The sequence below is a fragment of the Apaloderma vittatum genome, unplaced genomic scaffold (assembly GCF_000703405.1).
Source record: "Apaloderma vittatum isolate BGI_N311 unplaced genomic scaffold, ASM70340v1 scaffold83, whole genome shotgun sequence".
Taxonomy (NCBI): domain Eukaryota; kingdom Metazoa; phylum Chordata; class Aves; order Trogoniformes; family Trogonidae; genus Apaloderma; species Apaloderma vittatum.
In genome coordinates, this window is record NW_009706188.1 from 1 (window position 1) to 17,356 (window position 17,356).

General features: G+C 42.6%; 1 protein-coding gene across 1 annotated transcript in view; it reads right to left on the bottom strand.

Moving 5' to 3' along the window:
• Positions 1-691: 691 nt before the first annotated feature.
• LOC104271093 (adenylyl cyclase-associated protein 2-like) overlaps positions 692-17,356 on the bottom strand; it is a gene marked incomplete at its 3' end in the record, with an annotated part of 30,530 nt that continues 13,865 nt past the window's right edge. The window contains exons 3-5 of the mRNA XM_009865671.1: positions 12,813-12,890; positions 1,005-1,148; positions 692-777 (exon numbers count right to left, since the gene is read on the bottom strand). Coding sequence (XP_009863973.1) covers positions 692-777; positions 1,005-1,148; positions 12,813-12,890 — 308 coding nt within the window. The remainder of the gene's footprint in view (positions 778-1,004; positions 1,149-12,812; positions 12,891-17,356) is intronic.

The window sequence follows — 17,356 nt, forward strand, 5'->3', positions numbered from 1 at the left end:
TATATATAAAGTTTTCCTCACTGAAGAAGAAAAATTGACTAGCAAATACTGTTCTTCACTGGGATATAAAATCCAAAAGCCAAAATCTGGCCTCCAAAAGTACCAAATCAATAGGATTTATACATAACTTTTTAAAGAGGGCATAGGAAGGACTTACATTTTTTCTCTTTCTCTGTCAGCTCACAGAGATCATTTGTGGAACTTTTTTGTGAATTCCTTGTGCTCCTTAAGAACAAGGCAGTGGTACAGAAAAAACTCAAATTGGGAGCTACGAAATCAGATGCTCATTTGTAGGCATCTGCCACCTAAATGCACATTTTCAAACGCAGAGCAAGAATAGCAACGCTGTGAGGGCACAAATGAGAGAGAGATGCGCAGCAGCCAGCCAGCCACACGCTGACGTGTGAATACATACTTGTGCATAAGCTTATGATGCTGGGATGCCAGAAAATTACACCTAATCCTGTAATTTGTATAATGTGCAGAGAGTGAAAACGAGCACTGCTCGTGCCGCTGCCACTGGCACTGCAACGTGCAGCAGGTCAGAGATGAGAATGGGAAAAGGTACTGCCGCAGGCAGACTGCAGCAAACGCTGTTTAGCTTACAGAACGTTTTCTGTGATGGCAGCGTGAACCCTACTGGTACGGTTAGTGCTCTCTGGCTAGGAGGTACCGAGGCTGGGCAACGTACCTGTGCTTGTAGTCCTTTAACACCCGGTTAGTATAAAAGGTAGCAGCATCATTCATCTCCTTGACATAAGGGCCTGGTTTAGGAGACTGGGACCATCAGTTCACAGTAGCGGGAAAGAGGAGGAGAAAGGAAGTAAAACATTAGTCAGACACCCTCCCTGGTGTATTGGGTGTATTACAAACCACACTCCTGGGTGTAGTAAACTGAAGAGTGCCGATGAGACTGCAGAGTTCTGCAAGATTTGGAACTGTTCTGGACTCCACCACCCAGAACTGTGTGTGCAGCCCCCCCAGCCATCCTGTGGGTCGCTCACCACTGCGATCCAGCCGAGGGCAGGTATGCTTTCACTGACAGCCGACAGGTGGTTGAACATTTCACTTCCTCTGTTCCTTTCTCGGAAGGTCTGGATTTCCTGAATCTTCTCTGATATGGGCTTGAGAAGCATTGCCACCTCATTCTGGGGAAGAAAAAAAAAGAAAGGAAAAGAAAAGATGACACTTACTGTTCCAATGGGTGGTCCAAAAGACCCCAGTGGTTTAACATTATCTTACCTGCCCATTGATTTCACAGCTGGAAAGAAAGACAGGTCAGCATATTCTCTACATTAAAGTAACAACCGAATTACCCTCCTCTGGATGCAGTGGCAAAATGCACAGACATTATATGTTAATAATGTATTGCAGCAAAAATTTTCTCAGCCCTGGCAGCATTTTTACATGGGTAAGACCCACAGAGACTGCACAGCTCGGAGTTAGAAGAGTGCTCGTGTTTTTCGTCTGATCTCCCTTGAACTTCTTGAGAGTTGACACTGTCTTGAGTTTTCCAAGTTATTAACCAAGTTGTTCCTTTCTATAAGGAACACAAGCTACTTGTTAGGTTAGTGGCCTCTTATCATCTGGCCACATCACTGAGAAAGTAACACACTGAAGGCAGTATCAATTTTAGCTTTCCCTGTTGGTAAGTTTTAATGTTTTAATTTCGTTTGGCTGCAAGGCATGTGGGAGGGTTTCGTGGGAAACGTACTGCATGCAAGCGTGGTTCGGGGAAATTCTCCTCTGTTAATCAGGAGCGACTGGTATCCAGGGGAATGACTGCTGAGCGGAAGGAATAGTGTATGGAGTGCGGAGAAAAGCAGAATGAATGTAGAAGCTATCCTAGCTCTTTCCTGTGTACAGCGAATGCTAATCATGCTGGCCCAGTCTCAGAATAACTGATGTAAAGCACTACCTTACTGAGGAAAATTCGTCCAGTCAAAACCAGCACATCGAGGGACAAGGAGTCATGAGTTTACAAGCAAAACAACTGGTGTTCCTTGCAACCCTATAAAATGTTTCTATAAAACCAGTCCAATTTTTTACTGCAGAACTCACACTATGTCCCACCAAAGAGAGTGCACCGTTCTCGTTGCTCTGGTACTTCCACGGAAATCATTCAGGATGTAGCAGAATTGCGTATTTTTCTCTCCTTTTCTCAGGACTCCTTCTTTAATGGAATTAAGAGCTTGTTAGAGACCACTGATGTACCTTTGAGGACGAATGCTGTCACGACGCACACAATGTGGTGTGTTCATAGATGCTACTTGATCTTTGTTGTCTCTAATACATTTCTCCTCACCCTTCCACAAGACCTCAGCTTTACAGAATTTATGTCCCCTTAAAATAAGCGTGTCTGTTATGGATCAACAGGAGTCAAAAGACTCCAGAAAACATGACAAAAAGACGTTCTACTGTTTTAAAGGAAATTTGATGCAACTAAGGAGTCTTAATATTTAATGTTAATGCGATTTGGAGAAAGGCCTGTGCATCTGAAACACATGGGGATATATTTGATCTTCTCCTACACGAAGTGGGTTGAGAGAAAACAAGTATTTACAGTATTATTGCAAGATGAAAAGATTTTATGTTGATGGCTTAATGACCAGCATAAATCATTAAGTCTGAAAAAGTCCTGAAATTCCCATGATTTGTAGTTCTTAAAAACTGATTTTGTTGCCATAACACGATGAAGTCTGCAGGAATTCTTTCTAATTTTGGCTTGCTGACAGCATGCTGCAGCTGGTTGGTTCTTTCTTATTTTGCAGGGAAATCTTTCACGTGTGACAGTAGTTAACAAAAGTGAAATTTAAGAAAGTGCTTGCTCTGCTTTGATATTTTGCCAGCTTTCCTCCCACAGTCTAATGGTTATTTAGAGTCCTTAGCTTACTGTGAATCTTCATGGCCCAGCTCCAGCCAAAGAGAGAATCACGGCTAAAAACACAGCTCCACGGATGCCTGCTTTATCTGGGCAGCACTGGGAGGCAGCACGTTCCTGTGGCTGAAGGCCCAGAAGTGGGAGTCCATGGGCGTTCTCTTGACAGCTCTCCCACCAAATTACTGTCAGCTTTCAGGACAGCTGTGTTACCTTTCTGTGCTTCAGCTTCCTCTATAGGAACCGATGCTAATGGAGCTGGTTCATGTGAGGTGGGCTGGGAGAGCGGGACAGGCTGCCTGCCCCTCCCTGCACTCTCATCCTGGCTCTGAGATAGATGCCGGCCGGCTGTGTGAAACCCCTGTTGGTGTTTGTGCAAGCTGCTCGTGATCCGAGTTTCTGTGTAAGGGTTGGAGACAAAGCAATACAGGCCTGCGAGGAATCACTTCCGTGAGCCCCGTCTCCCCACAGTCGCGTTGAAATTTTTGGTTAGTGATTAGGCTGCAGATGTATATGGCATACGGGCAGAGAAAGGCCCATTAATTCCAGCAGCAGTCAGTCCTGTTTGGCTCTACAACGCAGAACCAGTTGTGCCGACGGTTCTAGAAGAATAATCGCTTCATTGCAATGAGTATTAAAACAGCTGGTTGTTCATAAAATGATGGTCTGTACTGTATCTCTAAGAAAAAAATTTTCAGAGCTGTTGGAAAAATCTTCAGCATGCCCTTGGCATCTGCTAGATAAAATTTCTTGTCATTTAAGACACAGCACAGTTGTTTAACAGAAATTTAAGAGTCTTTGTATAAACACCATTCCTGTTACACTCTCAGTTTTGCTGAAATGTTTAAAAATGCAACACTGGCACAAGTTAGAAATATCAAAAGTAATTCCTAGTATGCCTTTGTCCTTTTTCAATAACTATTAAAACCAGATGGTCTTGTAAAATATTAATACCTAAAGAACCATCCAGCTTTGATCCACGTCGTACAGTTCTCATTCAGAAAATCAAGAGTAGTAAGACTACTGCAATGATTAGTCAAACAGTCCAAAAAAGTTATGGCACGCAACAAGAAGTGCCCTAGGCTTTGGCTTGGGACTCAACAGCCTCAGTCCACTCTCATAAACTGGCCTGGAACACCAGTATTCCAACCGAACGTACCAAACAGACCTTCTTCTTCACATTTTGGTAATACTCCCACGAGATGCTCCCCAGATGACAGGTTTAACAGACTGGGGCACACGGATTTACTTCAGGAGGTTGGCCAGACTCTTGGGTTTTGTGATTTTTGTGATTTGCCTGAGAAGTCACACTAAACTGAGTGGCTTGCTTAAACTTCAGCTGCCTGAGCCAGTGATTACCTGAAAATCTCAGCTTTAATTTGAGAAAATGGGTATTTTCTTAGAACCACTGTTGTCCAGAAACCTGCCAGCCTGAATCACAAGGCACAAAACCCAGCAGGTAAATAAAAATACAGTTTTAAAAGATCTTATGTATTTTTAAGCTAATCCTTCTTATATGGGTTTGAGGGGTGAGACTGTTTACTGAAGAATTTTTATGTTGATGGGTGGCAACACAATTCAGATCTTGCTATTAGACTGTTTAAATCAACCTGAACTATTATGAAAAAAAACCCCACAGTGAGGGAACAAATACCTTTTTAAGTTGTGCTGACTGAAGGGGTGGCAACCTTTGGCACAGGAGCAGCAGAAGAAAGCTGAGAGCGTTTGGGAGCAGCAGCCCCTTCATTTTACCCAGCTTCAACCAGAACAGCGCTGATTATAACCTTTATTCCATGGCCTACAGTTCTGTGATTTTCCTCTGTCGGTTCAAAATCTCCATCGTACTTAGTGTATTTTTCACAGGCAAGTTGGAAACCCAGAGCTGATCTGAATCCCTTCTCTTTGTACGTGTTGGCAGGCAGCGCCGCCGAATAGCGTTGGTTCTGTAGAGCAAAAGAGCTGGGGCTGGGACCTGACGTTCGCACTGCAGGTGGGCAGGGGGGACACACACGACTACTTTGCACGAGCTCAGAGTGGTGGGTTTAGGTCTTGTCTGGGAGTGTCTCTTCTATGTAACTTCATCAGAAAGATACTCATTTTGTACACCCTAAGACTGCTCTACGATGTGAATCACAGTGGAGTAAACAGGGTTGATCTAAAGGAAAAATAAGAGTGCCACTGTGAACGCTAATGTACACGCTGTTTACACTCATGCAGACACAGACATGATCCCCACGAACGGCCTAGTGCAGCCTCATCCCACATTTCACCCCGGCAAGGGATGGAAGATCTCACGGACAGCATCCACCACACGCAGGGCTGACAGTATGAAAGGCCAGCATCTGCTCGCAGCTCAGACTTGATTCCCTCTATTGTAAACGAAGAAAGAGATGTCCCCGAGGAATTCTTTCCACTTAATAATAGATGTTAGAAGGCTGTATATTAGAAGACATTAATAGATGTGAAGAATGCGCTCTGGAGGTGCTGCCGTTTCCTGTAGGGAGAGCCTGGAAAGACACCTTACACAGCATGCCTGCCTTGGCAGGGCCAGCTGATCCGCAGGATCCCATCCTTGGCTAGTGAATGAAACACTGGTAGCTTCAGTGGTCACCTCTACGATGCATTTCTGCTACGTGCAGCCATGGTTCTAGAACTAAAAGAGTTTTAGATTAACAGTAATTTCTTATATATTGTCTTCAGTAAAGAAGACGTTAAAATTTAAGTCAGTCCTTTTTTGTATGTATGTAGTTTAGGAAAGGCCTCTCTTTTTTGTTGTGGCTGAATGGCATCAATGTTCTGATTAGGCTGAGGAATAACCTCTCTAAGTATGTAGAAAATAGATATTTTTTCCAGAAGTGAATCTAAGCTACTTGATAACTTTGAGCCTCCCAGTGCTGCATCCAGATTCCTCAAATGCTCACTTTTTCTTCTTTCTTTCTTTTCATGATTACTTCCATGGTGAAATACTACCAGCTTTTGCTGGTGGCTCTCTGCTCTTTAGCACTGCCTGTCTCCATCCCTCCTTGGAGAAAGCATTTCACCTTTGGTACCACAGTTTTGCTCTTCACATTGCAGAGTGACCTACTGTATGTTAATTCAGTGCTTTCTCTGTAAACATTTTCTGACTGGCAGTGGAGACTGTCAGTGGGATCTGCCTCCACGATCACTGCATTCGTGTCCCTCTAGTACTCTGATATTTTCAGGGTTCAAAGGTGTCCTCCTAACTAACTACAGAGAGACATTCATTTATTCCAGTCTCTATTCTTAGGCTGTAAATCTTCAACACAGGGGTGTAACAAGTGTTTGATTTGTTTGTCAAGAGAAGAGATTTTGCCACTTCAACTCACTGCTGTCCAACAGCAGGACTATGACACAGAGAGACAAATCTGCAGAAATGTCTGGTCAGCTTCATCAGCACAGAAGCTCAGACACATTTGTGTGCTTCCAAAGTGACTTCATTGGTATTTGGCTTTTATTCCTCTTAGATAGCACATAAATTCTCAATCTAAGCCCATATTAGCTGTAGCAATTTTGTGCTTTGTTAGGAGTAAAAAACAGAGAAGACCAAACCATAACCCCACATGGCAAATTACTAGTTGAGATGTTTGTGGGTTTATTTCAAAAGGTAAACTCTGAGGGAGGGCAGATGAGAGGAATGTGAAAGACACAGAGCTCCTAACCAGCGGAGAACTCCAGGGCCTGATACACATTGTGCACCAGTTTGCAGCAGTGCAGAACCACCCTCAGCGTTGCTGGCCAGGACACCAGCTGCTTTCTACATGGGCCTGAACGCTCTGCACGTTGTTTTCCTGTCCGCTACAGCTCGCCAGGGACAGTGTGTTCAACAAGGACGGGTCCTCCTGCTTTAGGCACCCACCCCTGATCAGTAAGAACAATTACACTAACAATGGTTTTAACCTTTTGATTTACTGCTCCTCAGCATTTGCTGCTGTTCTCATAACCCCTGTCAGCAGAGCCCAGGGCATTCCAGGTGGCAAAGTTTCTGTCAGGAAATGGTGTTCGGTTTAGCCACGGTTGTTTTGTTCACAACATCTGAGATCTGACAAGTCTTTCCTAAGGTTCCCAGGGACAGGGACGTTAGATGGTGCAGGCTTCCAGCCTTGGCCATTCCTGTGGTTCACCTGAGATGTCCCCAGAGACAAATTGTAAGACTGACAGGTTCAATGAGCAGTCCTCTAGTCTGCATAACTTTCAGAATTCAAAAATCATTGGTTGTTGTCTGATTTAGACCACAGTAAAATTAGAAAAAAATGAAATAACTTGTGAACCAAAAAGTCCTGCTTCTCAGTCAGCTGTAGCCCCTTTTAGATCTTGCACAGGCTAGAAATCCTGGGTAGAAAAGTACGTAGCACAAAGAAAGGAGTGTACTGGTTTGGGTTTGTGTTTAGCAGAACCAAAGAATATGGTACTTAACTGAAAAGAGAGCATCCCATCAGCACAGCTCAGTGGGATCTCACGTGGCGCAGTTTGAACACGGACATTGCTACAGGGATCGAAATCTAGCCTGGTGATTTTAGGGCATTATTTTAGGACACAGCAGAATTGCAAAGAGCGTCTATAGAACCCCCAGAATTGCTTAGCAGGTACGTCAGATGAGGAGCTCGACAAGATACAGAGCGTCATCTCGGATAATGTCTTCCTGACGGGGGGATGCTGTTCCCAGCCCAGGTACAGACAGACTGGTGTGAAGGAGCCTTTGCTGACTGGAGCCTGGTTCGTGGGCAGAACGGGAACTGCTCTCTGCTACTTCCTGAAAAGAGGCTGCAGTGAGGTGAGGTTCCCCTCTTCTCCCATGTAACAAGCGATAGGACAAGAGGAAATGGCCTCAAGTTGTGCCAGAGGAGGTTTAGATTGGACATTAGGAAAAGATTCTTCACCGAAAGGGTTGTGAGGCCCTGGCACAGGCTGCCCAGGTAAGTGGTGGAGTCACTGTCCCTGGAGGGATTTAACACGTGTAGATGAGGTGCTCAGGGACACGGGTTAGTGATGGACCTGGCAGTGCTGGGTTAAGGGTTGGACTCAGTGATCTTAAAGGTCTTGTCCAACCTAAATGATTCTATGACTCTGTGATCAAAAAATATAATGAGCTTGAGGCTGGTGACATGCAGTCGAGTGCCTTTGAGACAAAACTAAGAGGTAACAGGTGTCAGAGGGCTGTCTAGAGACTGGCAACACGTTTACAATGAAGCAGTAACTGAGGATTAAAGTGGACCTGAAACCGAGTAAGAGTTTGGAGTGATATCCAAAAATGAGCCTGTAAACACTGTAGGGCAGCAAGGGAGCAACTAAAAACTGTCAGTTGGTCCATCACCACGGCTGTGACCACGTGTCGCATGCAGTCTTGCTGATAACAGAAATATGTCAACAGTTTGGCAAGATTTCAGAGAACCGGAGCGGGGAAGGGCTTCCCTTTGGAGCAGAGGACTCTCAGGCTCTGTCCATGTCACTCTCGGCACCTTCTGTAAGATTGCGACCTGAGGGCCTTAAAAGGACTGAACCAAATTCTTCCTGAAGCTATTTCTAGATACAGAGCTGCAGGTTTGCAGTGGGCAACGGAGCAGAATGGCAACAGAACCTGGCTCAAACTCTTCTGCATAAGTAAGTAACAAATTAGCAAGATGAGGAGTATCCTGCTCTTCATATTTTTGGAACAGGGTAAGAATGATCCCAGTAAGCATGAGGAAAAGTAGTGGGAAATGGAATGATATAAGCAAGTCAAGGTAATTGTAAAACAAGTCCAGCTAGGATGCAGAATAAGTCCCAGGAGTCCTGCTACTGAAGTACTTCAAAAATAGAAGTGAGAAAAAAGGGAGCAATCCTACGCTGACAGAGAGCAGGGAACTGTAAAGCTCCATCTTTGATTTCTACATAAAATTTCTGAGAACGAGCCTTCTGTTCAAAGGAATTGCCACAACTATTCTGTTCCTACAATACATTTTTTGCTTGACTATAAAGAATTAAAAACGTTAGGATTTGTTCTCATGGTTCCAAGTCTAACTTCAAACACAGTTTCTTAAGTTTGACTCCTTCACCTCTCACTTCCTTCCACGCCTCTCCTCCCATCTGTGTGTACAATCTGGATATTTAAGCTAGATATTCAACTGGAATGTTTGTCTGCACAATGTTAGTAATTAAATCCGTGAGCTCTGGCAGTCACATGAACTCAGCATTTTTTTTTTTAATGAGAAATTACGTAATCATGTATAATCTGAACTGCATCTGTCATTTAGAGCTGTTTGTAGTACTTCTTGCCATGACTGTGCTCATCCTGTGTATGTTTATCTTGATTCACAGAAAAACTTACCTCACTAATTAGTGCCCAGTATGCCCTCAAAGCAACTCTTAAAATTGTTTGAACTCTTTAAGTGAAATGAAACAACTCCTAAAGAGAAGACACCATCTAAGTTACCATTCACAAAGAATTTGAGAAGTGGCTTTGAGCTGTGATCTCATACAATAGTATTCATGATCGTAAATCAAAAAAAAAAAAGTTAAAACAGAGAAACTTGCTCAGGAACACTAATGACTTCTAAAATTATTATACAATAAAATAATAATGTTTCAATCAGAACCGCATTTGGCTCAGACTATGGGGAATAGAAGATTCAGATCTAAACCATTTCACAATATTTTGTGAAGTTTTATGTCAACTTGTATCTTCTGAATTACGCAAGCCACATGTACATGTATGGTCTCAAAATACATTTTTAAACAACTTCTCACAGAATATAGCAACTTTCTAATTTACTTTCCCCTCTCTGTCTTCTCTTTGCTATCCCTTATCCAGTAAACAATTTATAATAGATGTTTTTTGCTTTAATGTTTGAAGTTTGGCGTCAGAAAATCATTTTAATTAAGTGGATGAACTAAAGAATCCCATCTTGCTGAATGAGCCTGTATCCAGCAGCCATTAGCTGGGACGTACACAAACAGGGATCTCAACCGGTGGTTCTGCCATGTGATCTCTTCCACCGCTCATACAAATATAGAACATGACCATAAAAAGTAACAGAACATGCTCTCTGCAAAGTCATTTATTGCAGTTGGTCGGCATGCCAGCTGGAATTACCTTCTCGGCTCCTGCTATTTTCACATACACAGATAATAAAGGCTGTGCACTGCCACAGATTGCAAGTGAAAAAATATCAACATTATTCACGTGAAGCAAAGCCCCGCAAAAGCAACTTCAGCAAGCGTAGCTGTTTGAAAGTGTTTGTTCGTGACTCCCAGCAGCAGTTAAAGAGCTAAATGAATACGAGGGCTTCAACATTTTCAGAGAGGGGAAAAAAATCTTGCCTTTTGCACTGTGTATGTTTCTCTCTGCTGAGCACCAAAAAATCGAAGGCTTATCATACCTACAGGAGCTTTCTTTTTGTTTGAATTCCTTATTCATGAGTTTGTAAGCTGCAAGAGCTGAGCTAATTTATTTTTCCAGGGCATTCTCCCCTCCTCTTTTTTTTTTTAAAGGCACCATGTATGACAGCCCAACATGAACAGGAACTCAGTAAATCCCCTCAGTCTCCACGCCACTGTCTCTGAATGTCTGCAAAGCTACTATGCCATGATCGCAGCTCGCTGGCTCAGGCACAGCTTTACATTATAAAGCAAACAGTCTAGACAGCTGAATGACAGAATTACTCTCTTTTCTCTCGCATTTAGAGATATGCTGTCATCTTCATTTGCTTTTCTCTGCTCTGTGCATTCTGATACTCTAACGATCAGCTTTCCTGTTTGGATTCCACCCTGACTCTGTGGCTCTAGGCTATAAATACAACCAGAGCCCAGCTGACATCACATCGATAAGGTACCGGGGTGCGGGGCGGGGGAGGATCCCTGCTTCTTTCCTCCTCCGGCATTAGTCGGTGTTAACCAGCTTTTTCAAAACGGGTAACTGGCCTGGCTTTAAAATAGGGTATTTTCTCTCGCTGAGATGGAGGCACAAAAAGCTGAGCGCCTGGAACCATCACTCCCTGCAGTGAAAAACACTGTGCAAGCTGCCCGGAACAGGCAGCCTTCCGTTATTTTCAAGTCTGTCTCAAGTATTGCTGAATGTATCTGTGACAAAAATATATGCCAAAAAGAGAAAAAGGATGAACAACAACTCGTGTTTGGATGCCTATAAAAATGTGCACTGAAGAATCTTTATGTTAAAAACCCCTCAGTGACTGGACTGGCTCTGTTCTCACTGAGAAAGAAGCTTTAGTCTGTGGTATTCCTGGTATTTTGACTTTGGAACGAAGTGTACGCACATATCATGTAGCATTTCCTCGGTGCTCAAGAATAGTCAAATGATACAAGTATACTTTCTCACCTTCCACAACTTGCAGAAATCTATTCAGGCCTGATAATATACAGCTAAGACACATGGATACATATGGCCAGCTCTGGTGAAGTTTATAGCAAGATTTTTATTATTTGTTGGTTTTCTTAATGCTTCTGTAACTGTCATTCTGGATTGCTGGAGAATCTCTTTTGAAATCTCTTTGGTTTTTTTTTTTATTGTTGTGTTGCCCTTTTTAAAATGAAGGTTTCTAAACTTTGCAACTGAAAAGAATCTCACTGACTTGAGGTCAGAAAGCTGTTAAGGGCAATAAAAGTGGGGAGAAGCCATTGCTGTTCTCACCTGAAAAGCCGAGAAATCCGTGCCACTGGCACGTCAGCACAGGGCCCCGGCAGCGAGCCGTGGCGCTTAGTGACAAGCCCTGGGACAACACCAGCGCTCCAGAACATCACAGTGCGTTACGGGCCAGCGGAAGCTGCTCGTTGGGGAATATATTACCTCTGAGCATGAAGAGTTTTGTGGGCCACTGGGTGCGATTGTACTTGCAGCCAATATAAATGACTGCCCGAGGCCTGGACCAGTGGGAATTGTGCCTGTTCTGTGAGTCATGACCCACTTTTACTCTCTGAGGTCAGGAACAGCTGGAAAAACAACTGATCCCTTCTTGCTTGGGACTCTGTAAATCTAAAGTCTCGTCTGGTATAGCCATGCTTATGTCTTTTTCCCTTGGGTACCCTTGCCTTTAAAACATTTCGATTAGAGAAACTTTTGTGTCTTTACGAACAATAGTGACAGCAGAATGTTATTAATTTATACCAGTTGCAAAGAATTCTGATTTGAAAATACAGAGTTTAACGAACTATGGGGTGAGGAGCTAGTGGGAAAGAGACAGAAGAAGGCTGTGGAGAGACTGTGCCGGTGAAGTGTTCATTCTCTGCACTCGCCCAGGAAGGAACGTTCGAGGGTGGTCCCACAGAAAGGCTACACGATCGCTATTCCGAGGAGTGACACAGTGCTACTGGCCAAAACCTTGTGCTCTCTAGAAACTACAAATGAGATGTCATAACAACTCCACAGCTTCGCGGAGCTTTTTCGTTCTGTGAGGGGAGGATGTAAATAGCAGCCGCTAAAATAAGTACAGAAATCAACTTGTTATAAAATGTTTTGGCTTTTTTCATTTTTTTAGATCTTCTTGACAAAACGCTTTGCCTTGCCTCCAGAATTGGCCTAACCTGCACGTCAGCTGGTGGAATACTGAGTCTAGGGGGCCAGTATTGATTTTTCTCTCAGTAGCTTATCCCTTGAGTTCAGAGTTTGTCAGACTGCATCCCTGCGGGGCGAGCGAAAAGCCATTCTGCTCCGTGGCACTGCTCCTGCTTACAGCCAGCTAGTGGAAACCTCTTGTGGTCTCTTCAGTGATCTTAAACATATGGGTACAGAACAGGTTCTTAGCTCGGAACCAGGCCTTTCTGATGATTACGGCACCGTGCTAGTGACACCACAAGCCAGCCTCTAAGCGCACTGTATAAATGAAGTAACAAACAACAGCAGATACGGGGATGGATATTAAACATAAGGGGACACAGCTCTTTTAATACACCATCTGTTGAAACTTGAGGTCACTTTTCTTACCTCTTGGGGCTCTTGACACTGAGATGCTAACACCAGGAAAGATCTTTGCGCTTGGAAAGCAGCCCGTACCATCTCTGCCTGGAACAAAAGGAGGAATATAAATTAAACCTTAGCCTGTAACCTCCAATGCCTCTTCTTGGCAGCTCAAAGTCAAGTGTGACAGCTCAAATCTTTCTTGCTGCTTCTCATCTTAAATCGCAGCAACGCTCACTGGAAGAAATGTATTACAGGGCTGGCTTAGCTATAATTTTTTCTTGAAATCTAAGGTTATGTTCCCTGGCTTCTTCAGATAGGAAATAAAATGAGTCGATATACTGGTCTTTTGGTTATAATTTATAAGAATGGTCACAAGAGGACTTAACGCTTCAGAGTACATCTGGGCATTTTAATGGTGATGTTCCTACTTGAGTGCGTGATATCAACTCTCTACTGCTGAGAATGGCAACCTGCAAACTTTCTGTTGAACTGTAACTTAAGCTCCAGTGATGTTTAGAGAGAGTTGACCTTGGCATATTTGCTGAGGGACCACACTGTAATTCCTTCCTTGCCTGTCCTCTCCGAGCAGACCCTAAGATCAATGGCCAAGAGAGATGGTGGCCAGAGATTTTGGGGCAATTTTCCCCCACGGGACTCTAGAATTTGGGTTGAAGCTGCATTTGACAGCATGTTTACACGTCAACAATGTGGACGGGAGGTAAATCTCTACACCCAGTGGTGTTCCCTACAGTTCAAATTTCTGGTCTTTTTTGGGTTTTGTTGAATACTGCACATTTTCTGTGCATTGCAAATGATGTTCATTGATGAGAATCTAATCACGCTTTCAGCACCACCTATACCTCGTTCCAGTGGATGGACAGTGTCTAGTCGAAAGCCTTATTGGTATAGAAAAGAACTATTCCTAACTAGTGTATATTGCTAAATGAAAACCAAACCAAATGCCGCTAAGTTAATGTAATATGAACAGGTACATTTATAATCATTTTGTGAAAGGGTGGGGAAGCTGATGCTGTTTCTCCTTGGGATTTCTTCAATCGAAAAGGAAAAGAGGGAAATTTTATGTACAGACCCATGTGGATGCAACTTAAAATACATAAAAGTCAGGAAATCTGAAGTTGTAGCAAAGTAAACCAGGCAAATTGTATTTATTCTTCTTCAAATGTGATGGCATGAATAAACCATAATCTGTTAAAATGAAAATTACTGCAAGATGGTAAAAGAGGCACAATTCGGACAGTATTTGTGGAGAAGGGGATATTATAGTCTGACAAGCTGAGATTTGGAAGAGGGTATTCATCTCTATAAATAGATAAAGAAATAAATAAGAAGGGAACTTGTAAGAGCACAGGAGACTTGAATTTTCCAGACACAGACACAAATGCCGTAGATAATAGCAAGTTTTTTCAGACATTTCAGAAGACTGACTTTTTGGTTCACAAATTCATAAAACAACAAAGCGTGTGCTATTTTAAGCTTAGGTTTTGGTTTTTTTTGTGTGAGGACGATCTTGTAGAACAGCTGACCAAGAACTAATGCGATAATGAATGGGTTTGGTTCTTCCTAAACTGCAAGATGGACAAAAATAAAGCTATAGCTAAGGCTTGGTATTTTAGAATGGCAAACTTCTAGGAAATAGAAAGATCAGTGAATGAAGATGACTGGCCTGAGGAACTTAATGATCTGAATGTAGGAAAAGATGGGTTTATGTTACGAATGGAAATAGTCTGTGCGTGCTGGACAGGAGGGAGAAAGCATGGGAAAGGGCTAGAGTCTCTCCAGAGACTAAGAAAAAGCACAACCCCCAAAATATGAGAAGAGGCCTTGATTATCAAGGAGAACTTATTTCCAGGCATTCTAAAAAGTAGAAGCACAGGAATAATGGATAAAGGCCTTGTTGAACTGCACCTTGCTCAGAAAAGTAAAACAAAGCCTTTTTATTTTTAAACTACTGGAACGAAAAAGAAATAAAAGGAAGTGCGGCCATGGCAGTGATGTGAAGGTAAGCTGAGCATGCCTACTTTATTCTAGAGGTATCACTTACCTGTTGCTGAGTAAATGCTCTCTCCCCAATTTCAAGGAAGTTGATGTACCTGAAGATATTGAAAGGAGCTAAGGAGAATGACGATAAATCAGTGGGATTTACATCATTTGCAAAGGAAGTCAAATGTACATAGCTTAGCGTGAAGAAATTATTTGGTCTATATTTTCTTCATTCTAGAGTACTGAAGACACTGGCAGATGGAAGTACAACTAGAAAAGATTTTAAATATGTATGATGTGGAAATGGCACCAGATGACAGGAATACGCAATGATGGACTGGGCAAATATGCCCAACAAGAAGCAGAAAAAGCATATGAGGTGATTTCGTGGGGGATAGTTTGATTTCAGCACTATGCACCTTTAGAACAGTGATTAAAAGCGCATGAGAAAATTAAAAATGGGAGAAATTACAATGGGATTAGCTGTGGTTAAAATAATTACTTTTGGGGATTGTTTAGATTTTTCAGCTTCCTAGGCAAGGATGGTATGTCAGATCTAGTATATTTAGATAAATATACTAGACAAATATATAAATTATCTAGAACAATATAGATCTTTAGATAAAATGGTTATTGCAAGTCCTCACGGGAAACTCCTACCTAAGGGGAAATGATGGAAAGTAGTTAAACACTCTCAAGCTGGTTAAGAAGCTGGATAAATCGAGATAACAACAGGGTATATTACTGGTGGTGTTATCTGAGAGGAGCAAAGAGTCTAGTTGTGTCTCCTGGTGATTAGATGAACCACCAGTATGTTTATTAGTGTCCTAAGAGCAAGAATTAGGTGTGCACTCCTAAAATTTGTGGGCACCACAAAGTTAGGAGGTTTGAATATTGCCAAGGACTCACTCATTGGGGAAGGGTAAGATTACTTTGTTGGCACAGGTAATATGAACAGGATAAAATGTCGCAGTCCTGCCTCCTGCCTGTTTAAAACAATGCGTCATTTTGGGTGTAAACACAGAACTGATCAACTGGAAATCCTGAAGACTAGAAAATGCAAGTATAAAAGCGAGGAAGGTGGCTTTGTGACAAGACTTACACAGTTCTAGAACAGATGTGGCAGAATATTTTTAGAAGAGCTCCAGAAGCGTTAGTCCCGTTGGGGAGGAGCTCCTCTGGAATTCTGTGCAAAGCACACATCGTCTGTGTTAAATAGAGATGAGGTTAAATCAGAACTGATGTAGAGAAAACCTATTTGGATGTTTAGACCACTGAGTATCTGTCATACAAAGAAAAGGTTCACTTGTTTTGCTTAGCAATGAAGTGGCTGAGGAAAAAGATTCTTGTCTCATACAGAATGTAAATAAGAGAGAAGGCAGAAAATGGTAATGCCAGCACGTGATCACAGGCCTGTGAATTGGGTCACAAGTAATCATAGTTTCAAATTTGAAAGATTTCCAACTCTACAAAAAGTGAAGTTCAGAAGGGATCTTCCAAATTCCTACAAAGAACCTGCATTATTTTAAGATAGAGCTTGAAAAGCCAATCAAGTAGATCATAAAAGATGAGCAAAATGGTCTTAGATATAGAAAATTACGATTGTTTTGTGAGTTCTTGAACCTACGCTGAGCTGATAGCATCAGTGAGGTTTCTCAAAGTGCCTGGGAGCTGTCTTCAACTAATCTGCTGCTATCAAGGATACCCCAACCACTGGTAACAATCTCTGAGTTACCTCTGACGTATTAAAAGTGTGGAGTTTTGCATTTTCTTATTATCCTAAATTTATTACAGGATGCTGGAAATGTTCAGTGGGGAGTGGACTGGATATTGATTGCAAGCTTGTTCTGTATGCCCAAAATTTATCCAGCCCCAAAAGCTTTTAGTTGTGAAGGGATCAGAGCTCTCGCGTCTCTCACCTTTGAATTTAAATCTTAATCAAAGGTTTGTGCTAATGCAATTTTTTCACTTTACAAGCAGAATTGTATAAGACTTCTGCCACCGTTTCATGCTGCTTTCTCCCACAGCGTTAAAAATGGCTTTCTGAGTTCTACTCTTTCCGAGCGTGCGGTACGTCTTTCCACTCATCCCGTCGAAGTAATAGAGGCGCTTCTTCTCATTCAGAATGCATTAGTTCCGTCTATCGCCATTCCCGCTCTCTCCTGTAGTCTTTGAAACGTGACACTGCATTGCTGCCGCCTCCGGTGGGCAGGCAGGCCGTGTCACTGGGCAGACAACGCTATTCTTTATGGGGAGATGACTCTCATTACATCCCCCCCATGTCCAGTAAAGATTAATGGCTGAAAATGGAACAGAGGGGATTTTTCTAAAGAACTCCTGTGGCTCGGCCAAAAGATTGCCCCAGAATGGATCAGCCTAAACTCTTTCAGTTATGATGAATAATGGAAATGAAGCCTGAGAGTCAAAAATGTGTGGGAATCATGAGTAGGTTTATCAAAGTGGGCTAGAATGCAAACTTACATACATCTGTCTGCAGAGAGAAATGGGCATATTTTGGAGCAACAGATAAATGACGTCTAAAAACTCTGGATGTTCCTTTTGGCATT